General features: G+C 55.7%; 1 protein-coding gene across 2 annotated transcripts in view; it reads right to left on the reverse strand.

Moving 5' to 3' along the window:
- Nucleotides 1–8,437: 8,437 nt before the first annotated feature.
- Nucleotides 8,438–22,149, reverse strand: part of CNOT1 (CCR4-NOT transcription complex subunit 1) — a 37,585-nt gene continuing 23,873 nt past the window's right edge. For both annotated transcript variants that reach the window (XM_073659817.1, XM_073659818.1), the window contains 16 exons: nucleotides 16,015–16,134; nucleotides 15,743–15,937; nucleotides 15,461–15,603; nucleotides 15,282–15,390; nucleotides 15,043–15,212; nucleotides 14,637–14,868; nucleotides 14,316–14,564; nucleotides 14,083–14,246; nucleotides 13,524–13,641; nucleotides 13,348–13,449; nucleotides 13,090–13,263; nucleotides 12,855–13,004; nucleotides 12,600–12,780; nucleotides 11,677–11,809; nucleotides 11,464–11,598; nucleotides 8,438–9,018 (listed from right to left, as the gene is read on the reverse strand). In XM_073659817.1, coding sequence (XP_073515918.1) covers nucleotides 8,940–9,018; nucleotides 11,464–11,598; nucleotides 11,677–11,809; nucleotides 12,600–12,780; nucleotides 12,855–13,004; nucleotides 13,090–13,263; nucleotides 13,348–13,449; nucleotides 13,524–13,641; nucleotides 14,083–14,246; nucleotides 14,316–14,564; nucleotides 14,637–14,868; nucleotides 15,043–15,212; nucleotides 15,282–15,390; nucleotides 15,461–15,603; nucleotides 15,743–15,937; nucleotides 16,015–16,134 — 2,454 coding nt within the window. In that variant the 3' untranslated portion in view covers nucleotides 8,438–8,939. The remainder of the gene's footprint in view (nucleotides 9,019–11,463; nucleotides 11,599–11,676; nucleotides 11,810–12,599; nucleotides 12,781–12,854; nucleotides 13,005–13,089; nucleotides 13,264–13,347; nucleotides 13,450–13,523; nucleotides 13,642–14,082; nucleotides 14,247–14,315; nucleotides 14,565–14,636; nucleotides 14,869–15,042; nucleotides 15,213–15,281; nucleotides 15,391–15,460; nucleotides 15,604–15,742; nucleotides 15,938–16,014; nucleotides 16,135–22,149) is intronic.

The following is a 22,149-nucleotide window of genomic DNA, read 5'->3' on the forward strand; positions in this document are numbered from 1 at the left end:
CAGTTCTGGGAGGTATTAGGAGAAGCATAGAGTCTAGATCACGTGAAGTAATTATCCCCTCTACTCCTCCTTGGTCAGACCTCATCTGGATACTGTGTCCAGTTCTGGGAGGTATTAGGAGAAGCATAGAGTCTAGATCACGTGAAGTAATTATCCCCTCTACTCCTCCTTGGTCAGACCTCATCTGGATACTGCGTCCAGTTCTGGGAGGTATTAGGAGAAGCATAGAGTCTAGATCACGTGAAGTAATTATCCCCTCTACTCCTCCTTGGTCAGACCTCATCTGGATACTGCGTCCAGTTCTGGGAGGTATTAGGAGAAGCATAGAGTCTAGATCACGTGAAGTAATTATCCTCCTCTACTCCTCCTTGGTCAGTCCTCATCTGGATACTGCGTCCAGTTCTGGGAGGTATTAGGAGAAGCATAGAGTCTAGATTACGTGAAGTAATTATCCCCCTCTACTCCTCCTTGGTCAGACCTCATCTGGATACTGTGTCCAGTTCTGGGAGGTATTAGGAGAAGCATAGAGTCTAGATCACGTGAAGTAATTATCCCCTCTACTCCTCCTTGGTCAGACCTCATCTGGATACTGCGTCCAGTTCTGGGAGGTATTAGGAGAAGCATAGAGTCTAGATCACGTGAAGTAATTATCCCCTCTACTCCTCCTTGGTCAGACCTCATCTGGATACTGCGTCCAGTTCTGGGAGGTATTAGGAGAAGCATCGAGTCTAGATCACGTGAAGTCATTATCCCCTCTACTCCTCCTTGGTCAGACCTCATCTGGATACTGTGTCCAGTTCTGGGAGGTATTAGGAGAAGCATAGAGTCTAGATCATGTGAAGTAATTATCCCCCTCTACTCCTCTTTGGTCACACCTCATCTGGATACTGCGTCCAGTTCTGGGAGGTATTAGGAGAAGCATAGAGTCTAGATCACGTGAAGTAATTATCCCCCTCTACTCCTCCTTGGTCAGACCTCATCTGGATACTGTGTCCAGTTCTGGGATGTATTAGGAGAAGCATAGAGTCTAGATCACATGAAGTAATTATCCCCTCTACTCCTCCTTGGTCAGACCTCATCTGGATACTGTGTCCAGTTCTGGGAGGTATTAGGAGAAGCATAGAGTCTAGATCATGTGAAGTCATTATCCCCCTCTACTCCTCCTTGGTCAGACCTCATCTGGATACTGTGCCCAGTTCTGGGAGGTATTAGGAGAAGCATAGAGTCTAGATCACGTGAAGTAATTATCCCCTCTACTCCTCTTTGGTCAGACCTCATCTGGATACTGTGTCCAGTTCTGGGAGGTATTAGGAGAAGCACAGAGTCTAGCTCACGTGAAGTAATTATCCTCCTCTACTCCTCCTTGGTCAGACCTCATCTGGATACTGTGTCCAGTTCTGGGAGGTATTAGGAGAAGCATAGAGTCTAGATCACGTGAAGTCATTATCCCCTCTACTCCTCCTTGGTCAGACCTCATCTGGATACTGTGTCCAGTTCTGGGAGGTATTAGGAGAAGCATAGAGTCTAGATCACGTGAAGTCATTATCCCCTCTACTCCTCCTTGGTCAGACCTCATCTGGATACTGTGTCCAGTTCTGGGAGGTATTAGGAGAAGCATAGAGTCTAGATCACGTGAAGTAATTATCCCCTCTACTCCTCCTTGGTCAGACCTCATCTGGATACTGTGTCCAGTTCTGGGAGGTATTAGGAGAAGCATAGAGTCTAGATCACATGAAGTAATTATCCCCTCTACTCCTCCTTGGTCAGACCTCATCTGGATACTGTGTCCAGTTCTGGGAGGTATTAGGAGAAGCATAGAGTCTAGATCACATGAAGTCATTATCCCCCTCTACTCCTCCTTGGTCAGACCTCATCTGGATACTATGTCCAGTTCTGGGAGGTATTAGGAGAAGCATAGAGTCTAGATCACGTGAAGTAATTATTCTCCTCTACTCCTCCTTGGTCAGACCTCATCTGGATACTGTGTCCAGTTCTGGGAGGTATTAGGAGAAGCATAGAGTCTAGATCACGTGAAGTCATTATCCCCTCTACTCCTCCTTGGTCAGACCTCATCTGGATACTGTGTCCAGTTCTGGGAGGTATTAGGAGAAGCATAGAGTCTAGATCACGTGAAGTCATTATCCCCTCTACTCCTCCTTGGTCAGACCTCATCTGGATACTGTGCCCAGTTCTGGGAGGTATTAGGAGAAGCATAGAGTCTAGATCACGTGAAGTCATTATCCCCTCTACTCCTCCTTGGTCAGACCTCATCTGGATACTGCGTCCAGTTCTGGGAGGTATTAGGAGAAGCATAGAGTCTAGATCACGTGAAGTCATTATCCCCTCTACTCCTCCTTGGTCAGACCTCATCTGGATACTGTGCCCAGTTCTGGGAGGTATTAGGAGAAGCATAGAGTCTAGATCACGTGAAGTCATTATCCCCTCTACTCCTCCTTGGTCAGACCTCATCTGGATACTGTGTCCAGTTCTGGGAGGTATTAGGAGAAGCATAGAGTCTAGATCACGTGAAGTCATTATCGGTCTTTACTCCTCTTTGGTCAGACCTCATCTGGATACTGCGTCCAGTTCTGGGAGGTATTAGGAGAAGCATAGAGTCTAGATCACGTGAAGTCATTATCCCCTCTACTCCTCCTTGGTCAGACCTCATCTGGATACTGTGCCCAGTTCTGGGAGGTATTAGGAGAAGCATAGAGTCTAGATCACGTGAAGTCATTATCCCCTCTACTCCTCCTTGGTCAGACCTCATCTGGATACTGTGTCCAGTTCTGGGAGGTATTAGGAGAAGCATAGAGTCTAGATCACGTGAAGTCATTATCGGTCTTTACTCCTCTTTGGTCAGACCTCATCTGGATACTGCGTCCAGTTTTGGGCGCTACACTTTAAAAAAGACATGAAGAAAGTGGAGCAAGTTCAGAGAAGAGTGACAAGAATGGTGACCGGTCTGCAAACCATGTCCTATGAGGAACGGTTACAGGATTTGGGAATGTTTAGCTGCAAGAGAGAAGACTGAGAGGAGACTTAATAGCTGTCTACAGATATCTGAAGGGCTGTCACATTGTAGAAGGATCATCTTTATTCTCATTTACACAAGGAAAGACTAGAAGCAATGAGATGAAACTGAATGGGAGGAGACACAGATTAGATATTAGAAGACACTGTATGACAGTGAGGAGATCAATGAGTGGAACAGACGGCCACGAGAGGTGGTGAGTTCTTCACTGGACGTCTTCAGAGGCTGGACAGACATCTGTCTGAGATGATTTAGTGAATCCTGCTTTGAGCCGGGGGTTGGACCAGATGACCCAGGAGGTCCCCTCCAACGAGAACGTTCTAGGATTCTATGAAGACCCCGGGTCTTCACACCTGGTATACCCAGCAGTCAGAGGCCACTCTCACTGCCCTCTGTGAGCTGAGACAGATTGACCCCACGGGCAAAAATAAGGCCCAGATGATTGCTGAACTGTTGCAAGGTGCCGCAGAGCCTTTCCGACAGCAGAGCCCTGATGATGGGGCGACCAGCCAAGGCCCGGATGGCGCTGATGCAGGGGTCCCACCTGTGATTGCCAGCCATACCCGCAGCCAGGGTAGTGTGGACCCCCACCTGCAGATGACCTTGGAGCAGCTCACCGCAGATGATGGTGATGGACGACTGCCGCTGATACTGAAGTGCCAGGAGCGAGCAGAGCTACAGGCACAAGCTGACCAAGTACCAGCTGGAGCTAGCCCGGATTCAGAAAGAGCCGTCCTCCACACAGACCCGTGAGTCCAACAGTGCCAACTGTTTTAAATCCCGTCCTGAGCATTTTCCTGTAATGGAAAAGGATGGAGATTTGGACACATTTCTACGAGGGTTTGAAAAGGCCTGCAGGCAGTACCAGCTGCCCACGGACCAGTGGACAAGGTACTTAACACCAGGGCTCCGAGGAAAAGCTCTGGAGGTGTTCGCTTCCCTCCGGACCAAGATGGAGATTACGAGGCCGTCAAACAGGCCCTGATAAAGAAAGTACCAGCTGACTCCGGAGGTTTACCGCAAAAAGTTCAGAGCCCTCCAATGTGGACCCCATGAATCATACAGTGATTTGGTGGATGGGCTCAGAACCAACTTTGAGCAGTGGGTCCGAGGACTGTCAGTCACCACCTTCGAGGACCTGAAGGATCTGATGGTGAAGAACCAGTTTCTTCGTCTTTGTGCGACAGTTTGTGCTGGACCGGGAGCCGAAGGAAGCCACCAAAGCAGCCCAGATCGCAGATGCCTATGAGGCCCAGCGCACACCCGAGGTGCGGAAGTCAGCCGCCGCCAGCTGGAAAGGGGGTAAGTCTACAACCACCCCCAGTGTTCCAGCCAGCCGTCCCCCAGCGGGTTCTGCCTCATTTTCCAGCACCTGGACTGCATTTGACTCCCGTAAGTGCTATACTTGTGACCAAACGGGTTACATCAGCCTTGTCTGCCCGGAGAGGCGGAAGATGAACCCCACACCTGAGGCCCCAGGGCCTACTGCAGCCATTCTTTTTGTGGATAGGGCAGTTGGCTGGGCCCAGGAAAACTTACAACCGGTTAGTGTGGGCAACACCGTTACTGTGGGCCTTAAAGGGAATCTGTCACCCCCTTGGAGTTATCAGACCGCTATTATGGGCATACAGGTCATAGAAAAGTAAATCTATACATACCGTGCATTGTGAAAGTATTTGGCCCCCTTGAACTTTTCTATCTTTTGCCACATTTCTGGCTTCAAACATAAAGATATAAAGTACTAATTTTTTGGGGAAGAATCAACAACAAGTGGGACACAATCGTGAAGTGGAGCGAAATTTATTGGATATTTTAAACTTTTAACAAATTCAAAACTGAATAGTGGGGCGTGCAATATTATTCGGCCCCCTTGAGTTAATACTTTGTAGCGCCACCTCTGGCTGTGATTACAGCTGCACGTCTCTTGGGGTACGTCTCTATCAGTTTTGCACATCGAGAGGCTGAAATTCTTGCCTATTCTTCCTTCCATCGAGCTCAGTGAGGTTGGATGGAGGGCGTTTGTGAACAGCAGTTTTCAGCTCTTTCCACAGATTCTCGATTGGATTCAGGTCTGGACTTTGACTTGGCCATTCTAACACCTGGATACGTTTATTTTTGAACCATTCCATTGTAGATTTTGCTTTATGTTTGGGATCATTGTCTTGTTAGAAGATAAATCTCCGTCCCAGTCTCAGGTCTTTTGCAGACTCCAACAGGTTTTCTTCCAGAATGGTCCTGTATTTGGCTCCGTCCATCTTCCCATCAACTTTAACCATCTTCCCTGTCCCTGCTGAAGAAAAGCAGGCCCAAACCATGATGCTGCCACCACCATGTTTGACAGTGGGGATGGTGTTTTGAGGGTGATGAGCTGTGTTGCTTTTACGCCAAACATATCGTTTTGCATTGTGGCCAAAAAGTTTGATTTTGGTTTCATCTGACCAGAGCCCCTTATTCCACATGTTTGGTGTGTCTCCCAGGTGGCTTGTGGCAAACTTCAAACGAGACTTATGGATATCTTTGAGAAATGGCTTTCTTCTTGCCACTCTTCCATAAAGGCCAGATTTGTGCAGTGTACGACTGATTGTTGTCCTATGGACAGACTCTCCCACCTCAGCTGTAGATCTCTGCCGTTCATCCAGAGTGATCATGGGCCTTTTGGCTGCATCTCTGATCAGTCTTCTCCTTGTTCGAGATGAAAGTTTAGAGGGACGGCCGGGTCTTGGTAGATCTGCAGTGGTCTGATACTCCTTCCATTTCAATATGATCGCTTGCACAGTGCTCCTTCAGATGTTTAAAACTTGGGAAATCTTTTTGTATCCAAATCCGGCTTTAAACTTCTCCACAACAGTATCTCGGAGCTGCTGGTGTGTTCCTTGGTCTTCATGATGCTTCATGAGACTATCACAGAGCAGGTGCATTTATACGAGACTGGATTACACACAGGTGGATCCTATGTATCATTACCAGTCATTTAGGACAACATTGGATCCTTCAGAGATCCTCACGGATCTTCTGCACTGAAAGTAAAGGGGCTGAATAATATTGCACGCCCCACTTATGTTTTTAATTTGTTAAAAAAGTTTAAAATATCCAATAAATTTCGCTCCACTTCACGATTGTGTCCCACTTGTTGTTGATTCTTCCCAAAAAAAATTAGAATTTTATATCTTTATGTTTGAAGCCAGAAATTAGGCAAAAGGTAGAAGAGTTCAAGGAGGCCAAATACTTTCACAAGGCGCTGTATCTGTATGGCCCATAGTAGATTTCTGATATCTCCCAGGGGGGTGACAGATTCCCTTTAAGGACACTGGCACAGAACGTACCCTCAGCCTGCCTGAGTTTGTGTTACCAGAGGAACTCATTCCTGGAAAGACCCTGACTGTCACCGGGTTTGGGGGTGTTCGCCGTCCCATACCGATGGCCCGAGGTTTCCTGGACTGAGGTGCGGGGAGGTGGTTAAGAGAAGTGGGGGTGTCGGAGAATCTCCCCACTAATGTGCTATTGGGAACTGATCTGGGACGGTTGGTTGCCCGATACATTCCTGACAACCCTCCCAGATCTGATATGTCATAATGCCACTGTCAAAAATGTGTGTTGTGGTTAAGGGGAACTCAGCCACCTCACCCCACAGGGTGATGCTGCTGAGGATCCCCTAAAGCGATCCATCATAAGTGGTATGGGTAAGGGGAGCAGGCACGGACACCAGGAAGCAGGTGGTCCCGTGCAGGTGACCAGTGTCACGCCAGATGGTGACATGGTCGGTGGTAGCTGCCCCATAGTTAGCCCAGCTACCAAGGTAAAAATGATGGCAGGAAGGATAGGCCCCACAACCAGGCAAAGTAAAAGAAATGTGTGCACCCGTCTGTCAGGAGTTTGGGAGGAAGGTACCCATAGCCTGGCAGAGGTGTGGGGAAAACATATCCCGAACCGGTCAGGGTGATCAGAAAGCTGGATCCCCAGCCGGTCAGGGTGGTGGGCAAGTTGGGTCCACGGCTTGTCTGATCAGCAGAAAGGGTGGGCCAGGAGGCGGGCTTAAAGGGGGGACGATCTATAAATCAGCTCCTACGCCACCCTCCCCCCTCTGAGATGTCAGGGAAATATTGAAAATATTCGCTTTCTCCCTCTGAAGCCCCTCTCACCCCCCCCCTTATCCATGTTTTGTCACAAGAGGAGAGCTGTCTGTATGCAATTAACACACGCCTGAGAAGTGCCAGCCAAGAAGTGCTACAACCTAATTAAAAGGCGAGGGTCTTTCTCCCTGGCAACGTCAGGGAATGATTAGACACTGGCTTTCGATCAATTTACATGTAGCTGTTGAAGCTTGCTTCCCAGGATGAAAATGGAATTTACTAGAGGGTCCCGGGACACCCAGCACCGATACAAAATATGGAATAGCTCAAGTTCCATAATTCTGATAAGACGACCGATATTTTTAGTGGCAGGGTTAACCAAGGAACAAGATTCTTATTTTTTCATAGCCGTAAGCCCCTCCGGGGAGCTGTAGCGCAAGAGCACCAGAATAACGTATAGCAGCTACGCCATGTGTGGTCGCTAAATGAAGGTAAAATCATAATAGAAAATATGCTATCACTTTTGGGCTGCTGGGATCAACCAGCGATAAGTTATCCCAAAAACCAGATATCCTAAATAAAATGTGTAGGTTGGAGTCCAGCCCCGTGATGTCAGAACAGGGGGTGTGTGGGCAGATCTTCCCTTAGGCATGAAATAGTTCACGGAGGATAGATGAGCATTCTTTGCCAAGGGGGTATAGATACTATAAGCAACGGATAGAGTTCGATAACGCTCAAATCAAATCGGGAGCCCCTCCTCCAGCTAGAATAATTCGTCTCTGCGAACTCTATAGTAAGTTTCTTCTTTAATCCTTATTTTCTGTAACTTCCTATGTATTTTAAGGACTCCTTTGTAACATCCTTGTATATATTTTTCCTAAACACTGCCTCCCTTTTGGATTAAGTATAATATTTAATAGTTCTGTTTCTTTTGTCAAGTAATTGTTCCCTCCCCTGAAGCCATATACGCTACCAGAACACAGGGGTCCGACTAGGCCTGTATTATATTTCAAATCTGGCCGGTGGTGGCAGAGAATAATAACTGGGCTATCGTGAAGCTGACAGTGACCGTACGGAGGTGTATACACATTCCATGCATTGGAATCCGGAGGTGTGACGCCATACGCTCACTGGTCGCTTGCCGATACCTACGTAGTGAGTAGTGGGGATCATGTGCTGGTGGATACCTGACGAATTCCTGACAGTGTGACGGCAACAGCGAGATATTGCGTGATCTCCCCGGTTTCGTTCCTGAAATAGTGAGGATGACGGGACAGCGGTGAAGATGACCGGGGGGGGGGGGGGGAGGGGGACGGCGCAGGAGACGACTCACGGCTGCAGGTCATGACTTTAATGTGGAACTACAGGTCCGTACAGACAAGTGAGAACTGAAAGCTACAAAACACAACACCGACCAATACGTTACAAAACAGTCAAAATTCTACAAAACGGCCCGTATTGGTCCGGGGCGGGGGCTCTGTACAAAGCGCGGCCCGGCGGCGCCCCCCCAAATACAAACCAGACCCCGAGTCACAGAAAATAGTGCCGCTTCTCTCTTTACAAGTGCCTGGCCCCCGCCACACACAGGGGCCCCGCCGCGGCGGCCGGGAGGGGAGGGGGCCCCTGACCCCAGGACTCCGGGTTTTCTGTATTTACAGGAATCAAGAAAAATAAGAATCGTTTCCGTATTCACAATATCCTTTGTTTGGCCAAAAAAAAAAAATAAACTTGAAAGAACATAAAAGTTTATGTGAGACGTCGACGCTGGAGAAGTCGCCGATTCTTCACATTTCATGACTTGTGGGGTCGTCTGCGCTCCGTCCACGGAGGAGAAGGGTCTAGCTCGCACCGGTGCCCTCCATCACCTGCTGCGCCTGCTTCTGCCCCATGCAGCACTGCGCCACCGACTGGAACAACCTGCGGACGAGAGACGCCACCATCAGCCCAGACCACGCCGGGGCAGGACACGACAGGCTAGGTGGGGCCCAACGGCCGGGGCAGGGACAGGACAGGATAGGATAGGATAGGTGGGGCCCAACGGCCGGGATAGGACAGGATAGGTGGGGCCCAGCGGCCAGGGCAGGGACAGGACAGGATAGGTGGGGCCCAACGGCTGGGGCAGGGACAGGACAGGATAGGTGGGGGGGGGCCCAACGGCAGGGACAGGATGGGGGGGGGGGCCCCAACGGCAGGGACAGGATGGGGGGGGGCCCCAACGGCCGGGGCAGGGACAGGACAGGATAGGTGGGGCCCAACGGCCGGGACAGGGACAGGACAGGATAGGGGGGGGGGGGCCCAACGGCCGGGGCAGGGACAGGACAGGATAGGGGGGGGCCCAACGGCCGGGGCAGGGACAGGACAGGATAGGGGGGGGCCCAACGGCCGGGGCAGGGACAGGATAGGGGGGGGGGGCCCAACGGCAGGGACAGGACAGGATGGGGGGGCGGGGGCCCCAACGGCAGGGACAGGATGGGGGGGGGGGGGCCCCCAACGGCCGGGGCAGGGACAGGATGGGGGGGGGGCCCCAACGGCCGGGGCAGGGACAGGATGGGGGGGGGGGCCCCAACGGCCGGGGCAGGGACAGGACAGGATAGGTGGGGCCCAACGGCAGGGACAGGACAGGATAGGGGGGGCCCCCCAACGGCCGGGACAGGATAGGGGGGTGGCCCCCCCAACGGCCGGGACAGGACAGGATGGGGGGGGGTGCCCCAACGGCCGGGACAGGACAGGATAGGGGGGGGCCCAACGGCCGGGGCAGGGACAGGACAGGATAGGGGGGGGCCCAACGGCCGGGGCAGGACAGGATAGGGGGGGGCCCAACGGCCGGGGCAGGACAGGATAGGGGGGGGCCCAACGGCCGGGGCAGGGACAGGACAGGATAGGGGGGGGGGGGGCCCAACGGCAGGGACAGGACAGGATGGGGGGGCGGGGGCCCCAACGGCAGGGACAGGATGGGGGGGGGGGGGCCCCAACGGCAGGGACAGGATGGGGGGGGGGCCCCAACGGCCGGGGCCGGGACAGGATGGGGGGGGGGGCCCCAACGGCCGGGGCAGGGACAGGACAGGATAGGTGGGGCCCAACGGCAGGGACAGGACAGGATAGGGGGGTGGCCCCCCCAACGGCCGGGACAGGACAGGACAGGATAGGGGGGTGGCCCCCCCAACGGCCGGGACAGGACAGGATAGGGGGGGGGGGGCCCCCCAACGGCCGGGACAGGACAGGATAGGGGGGGGGGCCCCCCAACGGCCGGGACAGGATAGGGGGGGGGCCCCAACGGCCGGGACAGGATAGGGGGGGGGGGGGGCCCCAACGGCCGGGGCAGGGACAGGACAGGATAGGGGGAGCCCAACGGCAGGGACAGGATAGGGGGGGGCCCAACGGCCGGGACAGGGACAGGATAGGGGGGGCCCCCAACGGCCGGGACAGGACCAGGATAGGGGGGGGACAGGACCAGGATAGGGGGGGGGGCCCCCCCCCCCAACGGCCGGGACAGGGGCAGGGACAGGATAGGGGGGGGGGGGCCCCAACGGCCCGGGGCAGGGACAGGACAGGATGGGGGGAGCCCAACGGCAGGGACAGGATAGGGGGGGGCCCAACGGCCGGGACAGGATAGGGGGGGCCCCCAACGGCCGGGACAGGATAGGGGGGGGGGGGCCCCCAACGGCCGGGACAGGGGCAGGATAGGGGGGGGGCCCCAACGGCCGGGACAGGGGCAGGATAGGGGGGGGGGGCCCCCAACGGCCGGGACAGGACAGGATAGGGGGAGCCCAACGGCAGGGACAGGATAGGGGGGGGCCCAACGGCCGGGACAGGATAGGGGGGGCCCCCAACGGCCGGGACAGGGACAGGATAGGGGGGGCCCCCAACGGCCGGGACAGGGACAGGATAGGGGGGGCCCCCAACGGCCGGGACAGGACAGGATAGGGGGAGCCCAACGGCCGGGACAGGATAGGGGGGGGCCCAACGGCCGGGACAGGATAGGGGGGGCCCCCAACGGCTGGGACAGGATGGGGGGGGGGCCGCCCAACGGCCGGGACAGGATAGGGGGGGCCCCCAACGGCTGGGACAGGATAGGGGGGGGGGGCCCCCAACGGCCGGGACAGGGGCAGGGACAGGATAGGGGGGGGGGGCCCCAACGGCCGGGGCAGGGACAGGACAGGATAGGGGGAGCCCAACGGCAGGGACAGGATAGGGGGGGGCCCAACGGCCGGGACAGGATAGGGGGGGCCCCCAACGGCCGGGACAGGGACAGGATAGGGGGGGCCCCCAACGGCCGGGACAGGACAGGATAGGGGGGGGCCCCAACGGCCGGGACAGGACAGGATAGGGGGAGGGGGCCCAGGGACCGGGGCAGGTACTTACTTCTCTATCTCCGGAGCACAGTGCACAAAGTCGTGGTTCCAGAACTTGAAGGCCGGATTCTTGATCAGCTCGATGAAGGTGATGAGGAGCCCCCAGGGGTGAGGTCTGTTCACGATCAGTCGCTCAAGCAGGACCCTGCAAGAAACCGGAGATGAGTGGCCCCTCCCATTCCTGGGTGTGTGGGTCTGGCTCCTCCCACAGGCAGGTGCTCACCGGGTGATCTGCTCCTGTATGGCCTCCGTATTGGCCTCAGCAAACAAGTAGAGCATGGTGCAGCTGAAGTAGTGCGTGTGGCTGTTGGGATAGCGCAGCTGGTTGGCAATAGCGTTAAGGAAGAGGTAGCGCCCTGCGGAGGAGAAAGCAGTGTGAGCAGCGGCACCAGAGCGAGCGCAGCTCCGGAGAACCAACGGTCACAGTGTGAGCAGCCTGACCAGAGCGAGCGCAGCTCCGGTGAACCAACGGTCACAGTGTGAGCAGCGGGCCCAGAGCGAGCGCAGCTCCGGAGAACCAACGGTCACAGTGTGAGCAGTGGCAGCAGAGCGAGCGCAGCTCCGGAGAACCAAAGGTCACAGTGTGAGCAGCCTGACCAGAGCGAGCGCAGCTCCGGAGAACCAAAGGTCACAGTGTGAGCAGCCTGACCAGAGCGAGCGCAGCTCCGGTGAACCAACGGTCACAGTGTGAGCAACGGGCCCAGAGCGAGCGCAGCTCCGGAGAACCAACCGTCACAGTGTGAGCAGCGGGCCCAGAGAAAGCACAGCTCCGGAGAACCAACGGTCACAGTGTGAGCAGCCTGACCAGAGCGAGCACAGCTCCGGAGAACCAAGGGTCACAGTGTGAGCAGCCTGACCAGAGCGAGCACAGCTCCGGAGAACCAACGGTCACAGTGTGAGCAGCGGGCCCAGAGCGAGCGCAGCTCCGGAGAACCAACGGTCACAGTGTGAGCAGCGGGCCCAGAGCGAGCGCAGCTCCGGAGAACCAACAGTTACAGTGTGAGCAGCCTGACCAGAGAGAGCGCAGCTCCGGAGAACCAACGGTCACAGTGTGAGCAGCCTGACCAGAGCGAGCGCAGCTCCGGAGAACCAACGGTCACAGTGTGAGCAGCGGGCCCAGATTGAGTGCAGCTGCGGAGAACCGACCTTCAGTGTCCAAGTCCACAGCCAGGTTCTGGAAGATGTCCATGTGGGCGGAGTGTGTGATGGTGCTCATGGAGGGCGTGCTGCCCTTGTTGTGGATGTGGGCGATGGCCTGAGTCCCCACATACAGGACCAGCGCGTTGATCAGCTGGATGCTGTATCGGTTCCCAGGCTCGTTTGAGACCTGCAGTGGATGAGAAGGGGTTAATGCCGGCCGCCCTTTCATTTCCCATGGAGCCTGGGGTGGGGGGCGCGGACCTGCAGATTGCTGCGGAGCTCGGACAGGAAGGTGACGGGCGACCGGGTCTTCAGATAAGAGTCCAGGTCCTTCTTGAATTGTGGGGGCATCACCCCGGTGAAGTTGGTGAGGATCCGGGGGGCGATGTTGATCTCACTCAGCATGTCCACCTGCAGGAAGAGAGCTGGGGTCACCCAGTGCCAGCAGGGGGCGCTGCTCACTGGCCGCCGACAGGGGATGCTGCAGCGCCGGTACCTTCAGGTTGGGGGTGAAGGGGTCCGGGAGCCTCATGTTCCGGGGGAAGGCACTCAGGATAAGGTTCCTCAGCTGGATGCAGTTGGGGGGGATGACGTCGCAGAAGCCGTAGTGATAGTCGCAGAGGAACTCGGGGAAGTCATGCAGCAGCACCAGCAGCACCCGCAGAGTACCCTAAAGACAGCAAGAGTCCACGTCAGCCGGGCACCGGCCCCTGGAGCCGCCCGCCCCTGGGGCCACCCGCGGACCGCTACTCACCTTGTAGAGGATTTGCATAGGTTTTGGGAGTTCTACATTTCGGAGAAATGGAGCCAGATACTTGAAGAGGTCGATCAGCAGCTGGGCGTACATGGGCCACCCCTGCAGAGAAAGGAAGACTGTGACGACAGCACAGGGAGACCCCCGCCCAGGTCCCGGCTAGAGACTGCACCCACCTTCTGCTGCGGCGTGTGCGCCAGCATCCGTGCAATGAAGATCCGATGGGAAATCAGCTCCAGCCAGGCGTAGACGAAGCCCGCAGCCTTGGTGGGCCGGAGGATGTGGAAGGTATTGCTGGAGACGAGCAGGAACGGGTCAGGCCGGGGCAGGGGAGGAGAGGCGCAGGAACGGGTCAGGGGAGGAGAGGCGCAGGAACGGGTCAGGGGAGGAGAGGCGCAGGAACGGGTCAGGGGAGGAGAGGCGCAGGAACGGGTCAGGGGAGGAGAGGCGCAGGAACGGGTCAGGGGAGGAGAGGCGCAGGAACGGGTCAGGGGAGGAGAGGCGCAGGAACGGGTCAGGGGAGGAGAGGCGCAGGAACGGGTCAGGGGAGGAGAGGCGCAGGAACGGGTCAGGGGAGGAGAGGCGCAGGAACGGGTCAAGCCAGGGCAGGGGAGGTGAGGCGCAGGAACGGGTCAGGGGAGGAGAGGCGCAGGAACGGGTCAAGCCAGGGCAGGGGAGGTGAGGCGCAGGAACGGGTCAGGCCGGGCTGACCCTGCAGCCGATCCAGACACTTACCAGAAAGCCGTCAGGGTCTGGAAGTTGATGGTCTCCAGCACGTGCTCTGGGGCGTTCAGCTCCAGCAACAGCATAATGAAGATCCGATGATACGGCAACTGCTGGAACTCGCTCTGCCGCACCTCGTGGTCCTGGAGCAGGACCCCCACAACTATGCCCAGGACCTGCAGGACACAAGGAGTCGGCGAGGGTCCACATCAGGGGGGGTCCAGCACACGGCGGCACACACTCACCTTATTCAGGAGGTTGATCTTGGTCACAGTGTTGGTGGCCTCTCCTGAATGCTTCACCAGAAGCGCGATCAGCCTCACGAAGGCGTCCAGGTTGTGGTAGCACTTAGCGCGGATCATGGTGGGGTTGGCGGCCGGGTTGTGCTGCTGCTCAGCCTGCGCTCGGTAACTGATCTCCACACACATCTCAGTGCACAGCCGGAAGAAGCGAGTGATCAGGTCGTCCGTCTTCAGGATCCCTTGCTGATGCATCTGAGGGGGGGGGGGGACTTGGAGACATCACCACAGACCACTCCCCCCACCCCACCCGGTCACCACACTCACCTGACCCACAAAGGCAGAGAAGGCCTTGGTGCTGTCTCGCCCGGCGGCTGCGGAGTGGTACAGGTTCACCCACTCTCTCAGCAGGTACTCTGCCTTCTCCCTCAGTCCAGGAGGATCATCGTACTCCGAAGCTTGTGAGATGCCAGAGTGCATCATGAAGTTGGGTCCTCCCTGCGCCCGCTCAATCATCGCCTCAAAGTTAGAGCGCAAAACGTCCATGAGCTGCGGAAGCCTGAAAGAAGGGAGGCCGAGCCGTAAATACCACCCCAGGAGAGGCCGCCCCGCCGCCTGCACTCACCCCCTCAGGAGAGGCCGCCCCGCCGCCTGCACTCACCCCCTCAGGAGAGGCCGCCCCGCCGCCTGCACTCACCCCCTCAGGAGAGGCCGCCCCGCCGCCTGCACTCACCCCTCAGGAGCGTTGCCTCTGGAGTGGGCATTGATGCGCATCAGAGTCTCTATGGTGTGGAAAAACTCTGCTTCGGTCACGTGGCTCACACTGCGCTCATCCACCAGCAGGATCTTCACCAGCTGCATGGCAAAGGCCACGGCCATGTAGTTCAGCCCGTTCTCCATGGACTGCACAAAGATCAAAAGTGTCACCAGGAGAACATGGAGCCGCACAGACCCGAGAGGCGCCGCACGTACCTGAGCCAGGTGCACGTCGTACTGCTGCATGTTCACCAGGTGATTGCGGATCAGCAGCTCCACGGCCTCCACGTTGTACTTGTACTCATCCCGGCACTCGATCAGACACCTGCCACACAGACAGACGTGACCCCAGACTCTCGAGTACCGGACCTCCCTGCACACCATCCCCCGCTTACCTCGTGATCTGCTTATTACACCAGGGGGAGCCATAGGCCCGGCCATCCTGCAGAGCCTTCAGGACAAGGAGGTGGCACTCCCGGTATCGGAGGAGGAGGTCGGCATCGGCTCCACTGGTGGCGTCCAGGAGCCCCTCCACGGCCTGAGCAGAGAGCGATCAGAGGACATGAACACAGACGGGGGAGATGACCGAGGTGGGGTGGGGGTGCGACCGAGATGAGGGAGGGGGCAAGGGCACGAGACGACCGAGATGGGAGGCGGGGGGACGACGCCCGTCTTACCTTCTGCAGCAGACCTAATGCAGCAATGGCATCTCTAGAGTTTCGCGCCAGTGCCACGGCCTCCAGTAAGCTGCGCAGAGCCTGGGCTTGGGGGTTCATGGCCAGAGCGGGGGGCACGGCGTGCAGATGCTGCTCCAGCTCAGTGATGCACTTGTCATAAATCTGAGCGACGTCGTCGGTGGCCCACGCTTGTTGCTGTAAAGACGAATATTTAATAGTGACCCTAATACTGCCTGCAGATGGGGAAGGGGGGGCTGCGGCACGGCCATTACCTTCATGGGCTGGGCCAAGAAGCCTGTGGGCTGGGTGAGATCGTTAGTGGGCAGGAAGCCGGGAACGTTGCGTGCAAACTCCTCGTACACAGCCAGCTGCTTGGGGTCCACACCTCCGACCTGTGGGGGGGGGGGAAACGGGGGTAGACAGCAGTGAGACAGCACAGTTATTGGGCCGGTCCGTGTCAGCGAGCCCATGACAGCCCCCCGACTCACTGCCGCCTGCGCTGCCGACCTCACCTGCATTCTGAACCAAAACCTTCATGGATTTACACTACTGTTCAAAAGTTTGGGGTCACCCAGAAAATTTTGTGTTTTCCATGATACTTTTATTTATCAAATGAGTTGCAAAATGATTAGAAAATATCGTCCAGACATTGAGAAGGTTAGAAATAATGATTTTTATTAGAAAGAGTAATTTTCTCCTTCACACTTTGCTCCTTTGCAGCACTTCCAGCATTGCAGACCTTTGGCTTCTAGCTGTTAATTTGCTGAGGTCATCTTGAGACATTTCCCCCCATGCTTCCTGAAGCCCCTCCACAAGTTGGATTGGCTTGATGGGCACTTTTTGCACCATACGGTGAAGATGCTCTCACAACAGCTCAATGGGGTTGAGATCTGGTGATTGCGCTGGCCACTCCATTACAGATAGAATACCAGCCGCCTGCTTCTTCCCTATAGTTCATGTATAATTTGGAGGTGTGCTTTGGGTCATTGTCCTGTTGTAGGATGAAATTGGCTCCAATCAAGCGCTGTCCACAGGGTATGGCATGGCGTTGCAAAATGGAGTGATGGCCTTCCTTATTCAAAATCCCATTTACCTTGTACAAATCTCCCACTTTACCAGCACCAAAGCAACCCCAGACCATCACATAACCTCCACCATGCTTGACAGATGGCGTCTGGCACTCTTCCAGCATCTTTTCAGTTGTTCTGCGTCTCACAAATGTTCTTCTGTGTGATCCAAACACCTCAAACTTTGATTCGTCTGTCCATAAAACGGTTTTCCAATCTTCCTCTGTCCAATGTCTGTGTTCTTTTGCCCATATTAATCTTTTCCTTTTATTAGCCAGTCTCATATGGCTTTTTCTTTGCCACTTTGCCCTGGAGGCCAGCATCCCGGAGTCGCCTCTTCGCTGTAGACGTGGACACTGGCGTTTTGTGTGTACTATTTAATGAGGAGCTGTGAGGCATCGATTTCTCACACTAGAGACTCTAATGTCCTTGTCTTGTTGCTCAGTTGTGCAGCGGGGCGCCCACTTCTCTTTCTTCTCTGGTTAGAGCCTGTTTGTGCTCTCCTCTGAAGGGAGTAGTACACACCGTTGGAGGAAATCTTCAGTTTCTTGGCACTGTCTCGCATGGAATAGCCTTCATTTCTAAGAACAAGAATAGACTGTCGAGTTTCACAGGAAAGTTCTCTTTTTTTGGCCATTTTGAGAGTTTCATAGAACAAACAAATGTAATGCTCCAGATTCTCAACTAGCTCAAAGGAAGATCAATGTTATAGCTTCTCAAATCAGCCAAACCGTTTTCAGCTGGGCTAACATACTTGTGCAAGGGTTTTCTAAACATCCATTAGCTTCTTACACAGTTAGCAAACACAATGCACCATTAAAACACTGGAGTGGTGGTTGTTGGAAATGGGCCTCTATACACCTATGTAGATACTGCAATAAAAACAAGACTTTTGCAGCTAGAATAGTCATTTACCACATTAACAATGTATACAGTGGATTTCTGATTCATTTAATGTCGGCTTCATTGAAAAAAATCAGCTTTTCTTTCAAAAATAATGAAATTTCTAAATGACCCCAAACTTTTGATCAGTAGTGTATGTTGTCCTATTTTACATCACATTGACGATCAGTGTAAGTCGTCATCACATCAGAGTCTCTTATTTTTCCGCAGTAGTTTAACGACTAAACAGTAATAACGTCTCATCATAAATTACTGTGGGTAAAAGGGGGAGAAGCTGATGACAGATGACACCCGCGCACGACACCCAGCACGCACGACAGCCCGCGCGCGCACACACGACAGCCCGCGCGCGCACACACACACGACAGCCCGCGCGCGCACACACGACAGCCCGCGCACGACACCCAGCACACACGACAGCCCGCGCGCGCACACACGACAGCCCGCGCGCGCACACACGACAGCCCGCGCGCACACACACACGACAGCCCGCGCGCGCACACACACGACAGCCCGCGCGCGCACACACACGACAGCCCGCGCGCGCACACACGACAGCCGTATCCGCAGTGTTCAGTCTGAATCGTGGTGCGTTATCAGCAGATGAAGCAATTATTCTCATCCACCAATGCTATAATCTCCGCTAATGACGGACATTTAGGATTTCTCCAGTCGCTTGGGCTTTTAGTAGCGGTGAGGATCTGCACAGTCCCTGTCTGAAGCTCGTGCGGAGCCAAGTGCAGGTGATTGTCAGCAGCGCGGGCTCCTCGGTGATTGTCAGCAGGATGCTGCTGACCTGAGATATCAGACGGGAGATTGCGTCCCAGGGATCGGCGGTAGATCTGCGAGGGTCTATATGGCGTGAAATACCCCTCTATAGCAGCTTTCTGCACGGTGTCCCCATCACTGACCCGGGCGATCGAGCATTGTACGTCCAGAGAGGGGAACGTCTCCTCCGCATGTGGTGGTCCCTACAGCCTGGGCTGGCTCTGCTGTGGGGGGCTGAGCCGCATGGTGTAGAGCTCGGGGGGGCGGGAGTCAGATCTCTCCTGTACAGAGCGTCTTATTGGTGGATATTTATACTGATCTTTATATGGAAAGTCGTATTCCCGATGGTAGAGAAGCAGGAGATGCCCTCCTCTACTCCGCACCAATCACTGCGATTCACAGGAGCTGGAGGTCCGCATTACACTGCTCCAGTCTCTGGGGGCTTCACAGCTATTTATAGGGTTCAGATTGTTAATCAGCACCCGCACGCCCAAAGCAGCCCCCACAATTATTACTATTAGGCCCGGCTGCGATCTATGAATAAGAGAAAGATGGCAGATTGTGGATTCCTATGAAATGTTTTTCCATTTGTATCCAGTGTATCGTCATTATTAATCCACATAAACCTCAATGGTTTGAATGTGGCTGCTGTATAATATGTCACCACTGAGGGGCGCCCTAGTCCTCTTTCTCCATATGGATGTATAAGGGGTCTGCTCTGTTTTTCCGGCCATATATACTTTAATATGATGGATTGTATCTGAGTATTTTCATGGGGAATGTGACCGGCAGGTTGTGAAATAAACGCAGCGTTTGGGGGATTGTGAAGGTTCTGATGGGGGCGATTCTCCCGGACACGTCGCGTTGTCTCATGTCGGCTTTCATCTTGTTTGGATCGGCACAGCACGATTTAACAGAAGGAATCCCCCCTCGATGGGGCGCACTACGAGGAGCAGGAAAAACCAAGACGGCCGCCGCAGCACTCACCATGCGGCAGGCAGCGCTACAGAGCGCTCCATGAGGTCCTCCACCATCGGGTCAGACCTCATCGGATAAGAAGGAACAGAGGGACAGGAGCATCTCGCTATCCAGCAGCCCAGAGAGACCACCAGACACAAAACTGCAAGTATCCACTGCACCTGACCCCGGGCACAGCTCTGCCCCCATCACAGAGGCCATACTGCAAGTATCTGCTGCACCTGACCCGGAGCACAGCTCTGCCCCCATCACAGAGGCCACACTGCAAGTATCTGCTGCACCTGACCCCGAGCACAGCTCTGCCCCCATCACAGAGGCCATACTGCAAGTATCTGCTGCACCTGACCCCGGGCACAGCTCTGCCCCCATCACAGAGGCCATACTGCAAGTATCTGCTGCACCTGACCCCGAGCACAGCTCTGCCCCCATCACAGAGGCCATACTGCAAGTATCTGCTGCACCTGACCCGGAGCACAGCTCTGCCCCCATCACAGAGGCCACACTGCAAGTATCTGCTGCACCTGACCCCGGGCACAGCTCTGCCCCCATCACAGAGGCCATACTGCAAGTATCTGCTGCACCTGACCCCGAGCACAGCTCTGCCCCCATCACAGAGGCCATACTGCAAGTATCTGCTGCACCTGACCCGGAGCACAGCTCTGCCCCCATCACAGAGGCCACACTGCAAGTATCTGCTGCACCTGACCCGGAGCACAGCTCTGCCCCCATCACAGAGGCCACACTGCAAGTATCTGCTGCACCTGACCCCGGGCACAGCTCTGCCCCCATCACAGAGGCCATACTGCAAGTATCTGCTGCACCTGACCCGGAGCACAGCTCTGCCCCCATCACAGAGGCCATACTGCAAGTATCTGCTGCACATGACCCCGAGCACAGCTCTGCCCCCATCACAGAGGCCATACTGCAAGTATCTGCTGCACCTGACCCGGAGCACAGCTCTGCCCCCATCACAGAGGCCACACTGCAAGTATCTGCTGCACCTGACCCCGGGCACAGCTCTGCCCCCATCACAGAGGCCATACTGCAAGTATCTGCTGCACCTGACCCGGAGCACAGCTCTACCCCCATCACAGAGGCCATACTGCAAGTATCTGCTGCACCTGACCCGGAGCACAGCTCTGCCCCCCATCACAGAGGCCACACTGCAAGTATCTGCTGCACCTGACCCGGAGCACAGCTCTGCCCCCATCACAGAGGCCATACTGCAAGTATCTGCTGCACCTGACCCCGGGCACAGCTCTGCCCCCATCACAGAGGCCATACTGCAAGTATCTGCTGCACCTGAAACAGAGCACAGCTCTGCCCCCATCACAGAGGCCACACTGCAAGTATCTGCTATACCTGACCCAGGGCACAGCTCTGCCCCCATCACAGAGGCCATACTGCAAGTATCTGCTATACCTGACCCAGGGCACAGCTCTGCCCCCATCACAGAGGCCATACTGCAAGTATCCACTGCACCTGACCCCGAGCACAGCTCTGCCCCCATCACAGAGGCCATACTGCAAGTATCTGCTGCACCTGACCCCGGAGCACAGCTCTGCCCCCATCACAGAGGCCATACTGCAAGTATCTGCTGCACCTGAAACGGAGCACAGCTCTGCCCCCATCACAGAGGCCACACTGCAAGTATCTGCTATACCTGACCCAGGGCACAGCTCTGCCCCCATCACAGAAGCCATACTGCAAGTATCTGCTATACCTGACCCAGGGCACAGCTCTGCCCCCATCACAGAGGCCATACTGCAAGTATCCACTGCACCTGACCCCGAGCACAGCTCTGCCCCCATCACAGAGGCCATACTGCAAGTATCTGCTGCACCTGACCCCGGGCACAGCTCTGCCCCCATCACAGAGGCCATACTGCAAGTATCTGCTGCACCTGACCCCGGGCACAGCTCTGCCTCCATCACAGAGGCCACACTGCAAGTATCTGCTGCACCTGACCCAGGGCACAGCTCTGCCCCCATCACAGAGGCCATACTGCAAGTATCTGCTATACCTGACCCAGGGCACAGCTCTGCCCCCATCACAGAGGCCACACTGCAAGTATCTGCTGCACCTGACCCCGAGCACAGCTCTGCCCCCATCACAGAGGCCATACTGCAAGTATCTGCTGCACCTGACCCCGAGCACAGCTCTGCCCCCATCACAGAGACCATACTGCAAGTATCTGCTGCACCTGACCCCGAGCTCAGCTCTGCCCCCCATCACAGAGGCCACACTGCAAGTATCTGCTGCACCTGACCCTGAGAACAGCTCTGCCCCCATCACAGAGGCCACACTGAGGTATCTGCTGCACCTGACCCCGGGCACAGCTCTGCCCACATCACAGAGGCCACACTGCAGGTATCTGTTCCACCTGACCCCGAGCACAGCTCTGCCCACATCACAGAGGCCACACTGCAAGTATCAGCTGTACCTGACCCCGAGCACAGCTCTGCCCCCATCACAGAGGCCACACTGCAAGTATCTGCTGCACCTGACCCCGAGCACAGCTCTGCCCCCATCACAGAGGCCACACTGCAAGTATCTGCTGCACCTGACCCCGGGCACAGCTCTGCCCACATCACAGAGGCCACACTGCAAGTATCTGCTGCACCTGACCCCGAGCTCAGCTCTGCCCCCCATCACAGAGGCCACACTGCAAGTATCTGCTGCACCTGACCC

This window comes from Phyllobates terribilis, unplaced genomic scaffold, assembly GCF_046119375.1.
Source record: "Phyllobates terribilis strain yellow unplaced genomic scaffold, ASM4611937v1 Scaffold_14__1_contigs__length_39327217, whole genome shotgun sequence".
Taxonomy (NCBI): domain Eukaryota; kingdom Metazoa; phylum Chordata; class Amphibia; order Anura; family Dendrobatidae; genus Phyllobates; species Phyllobates terribilis.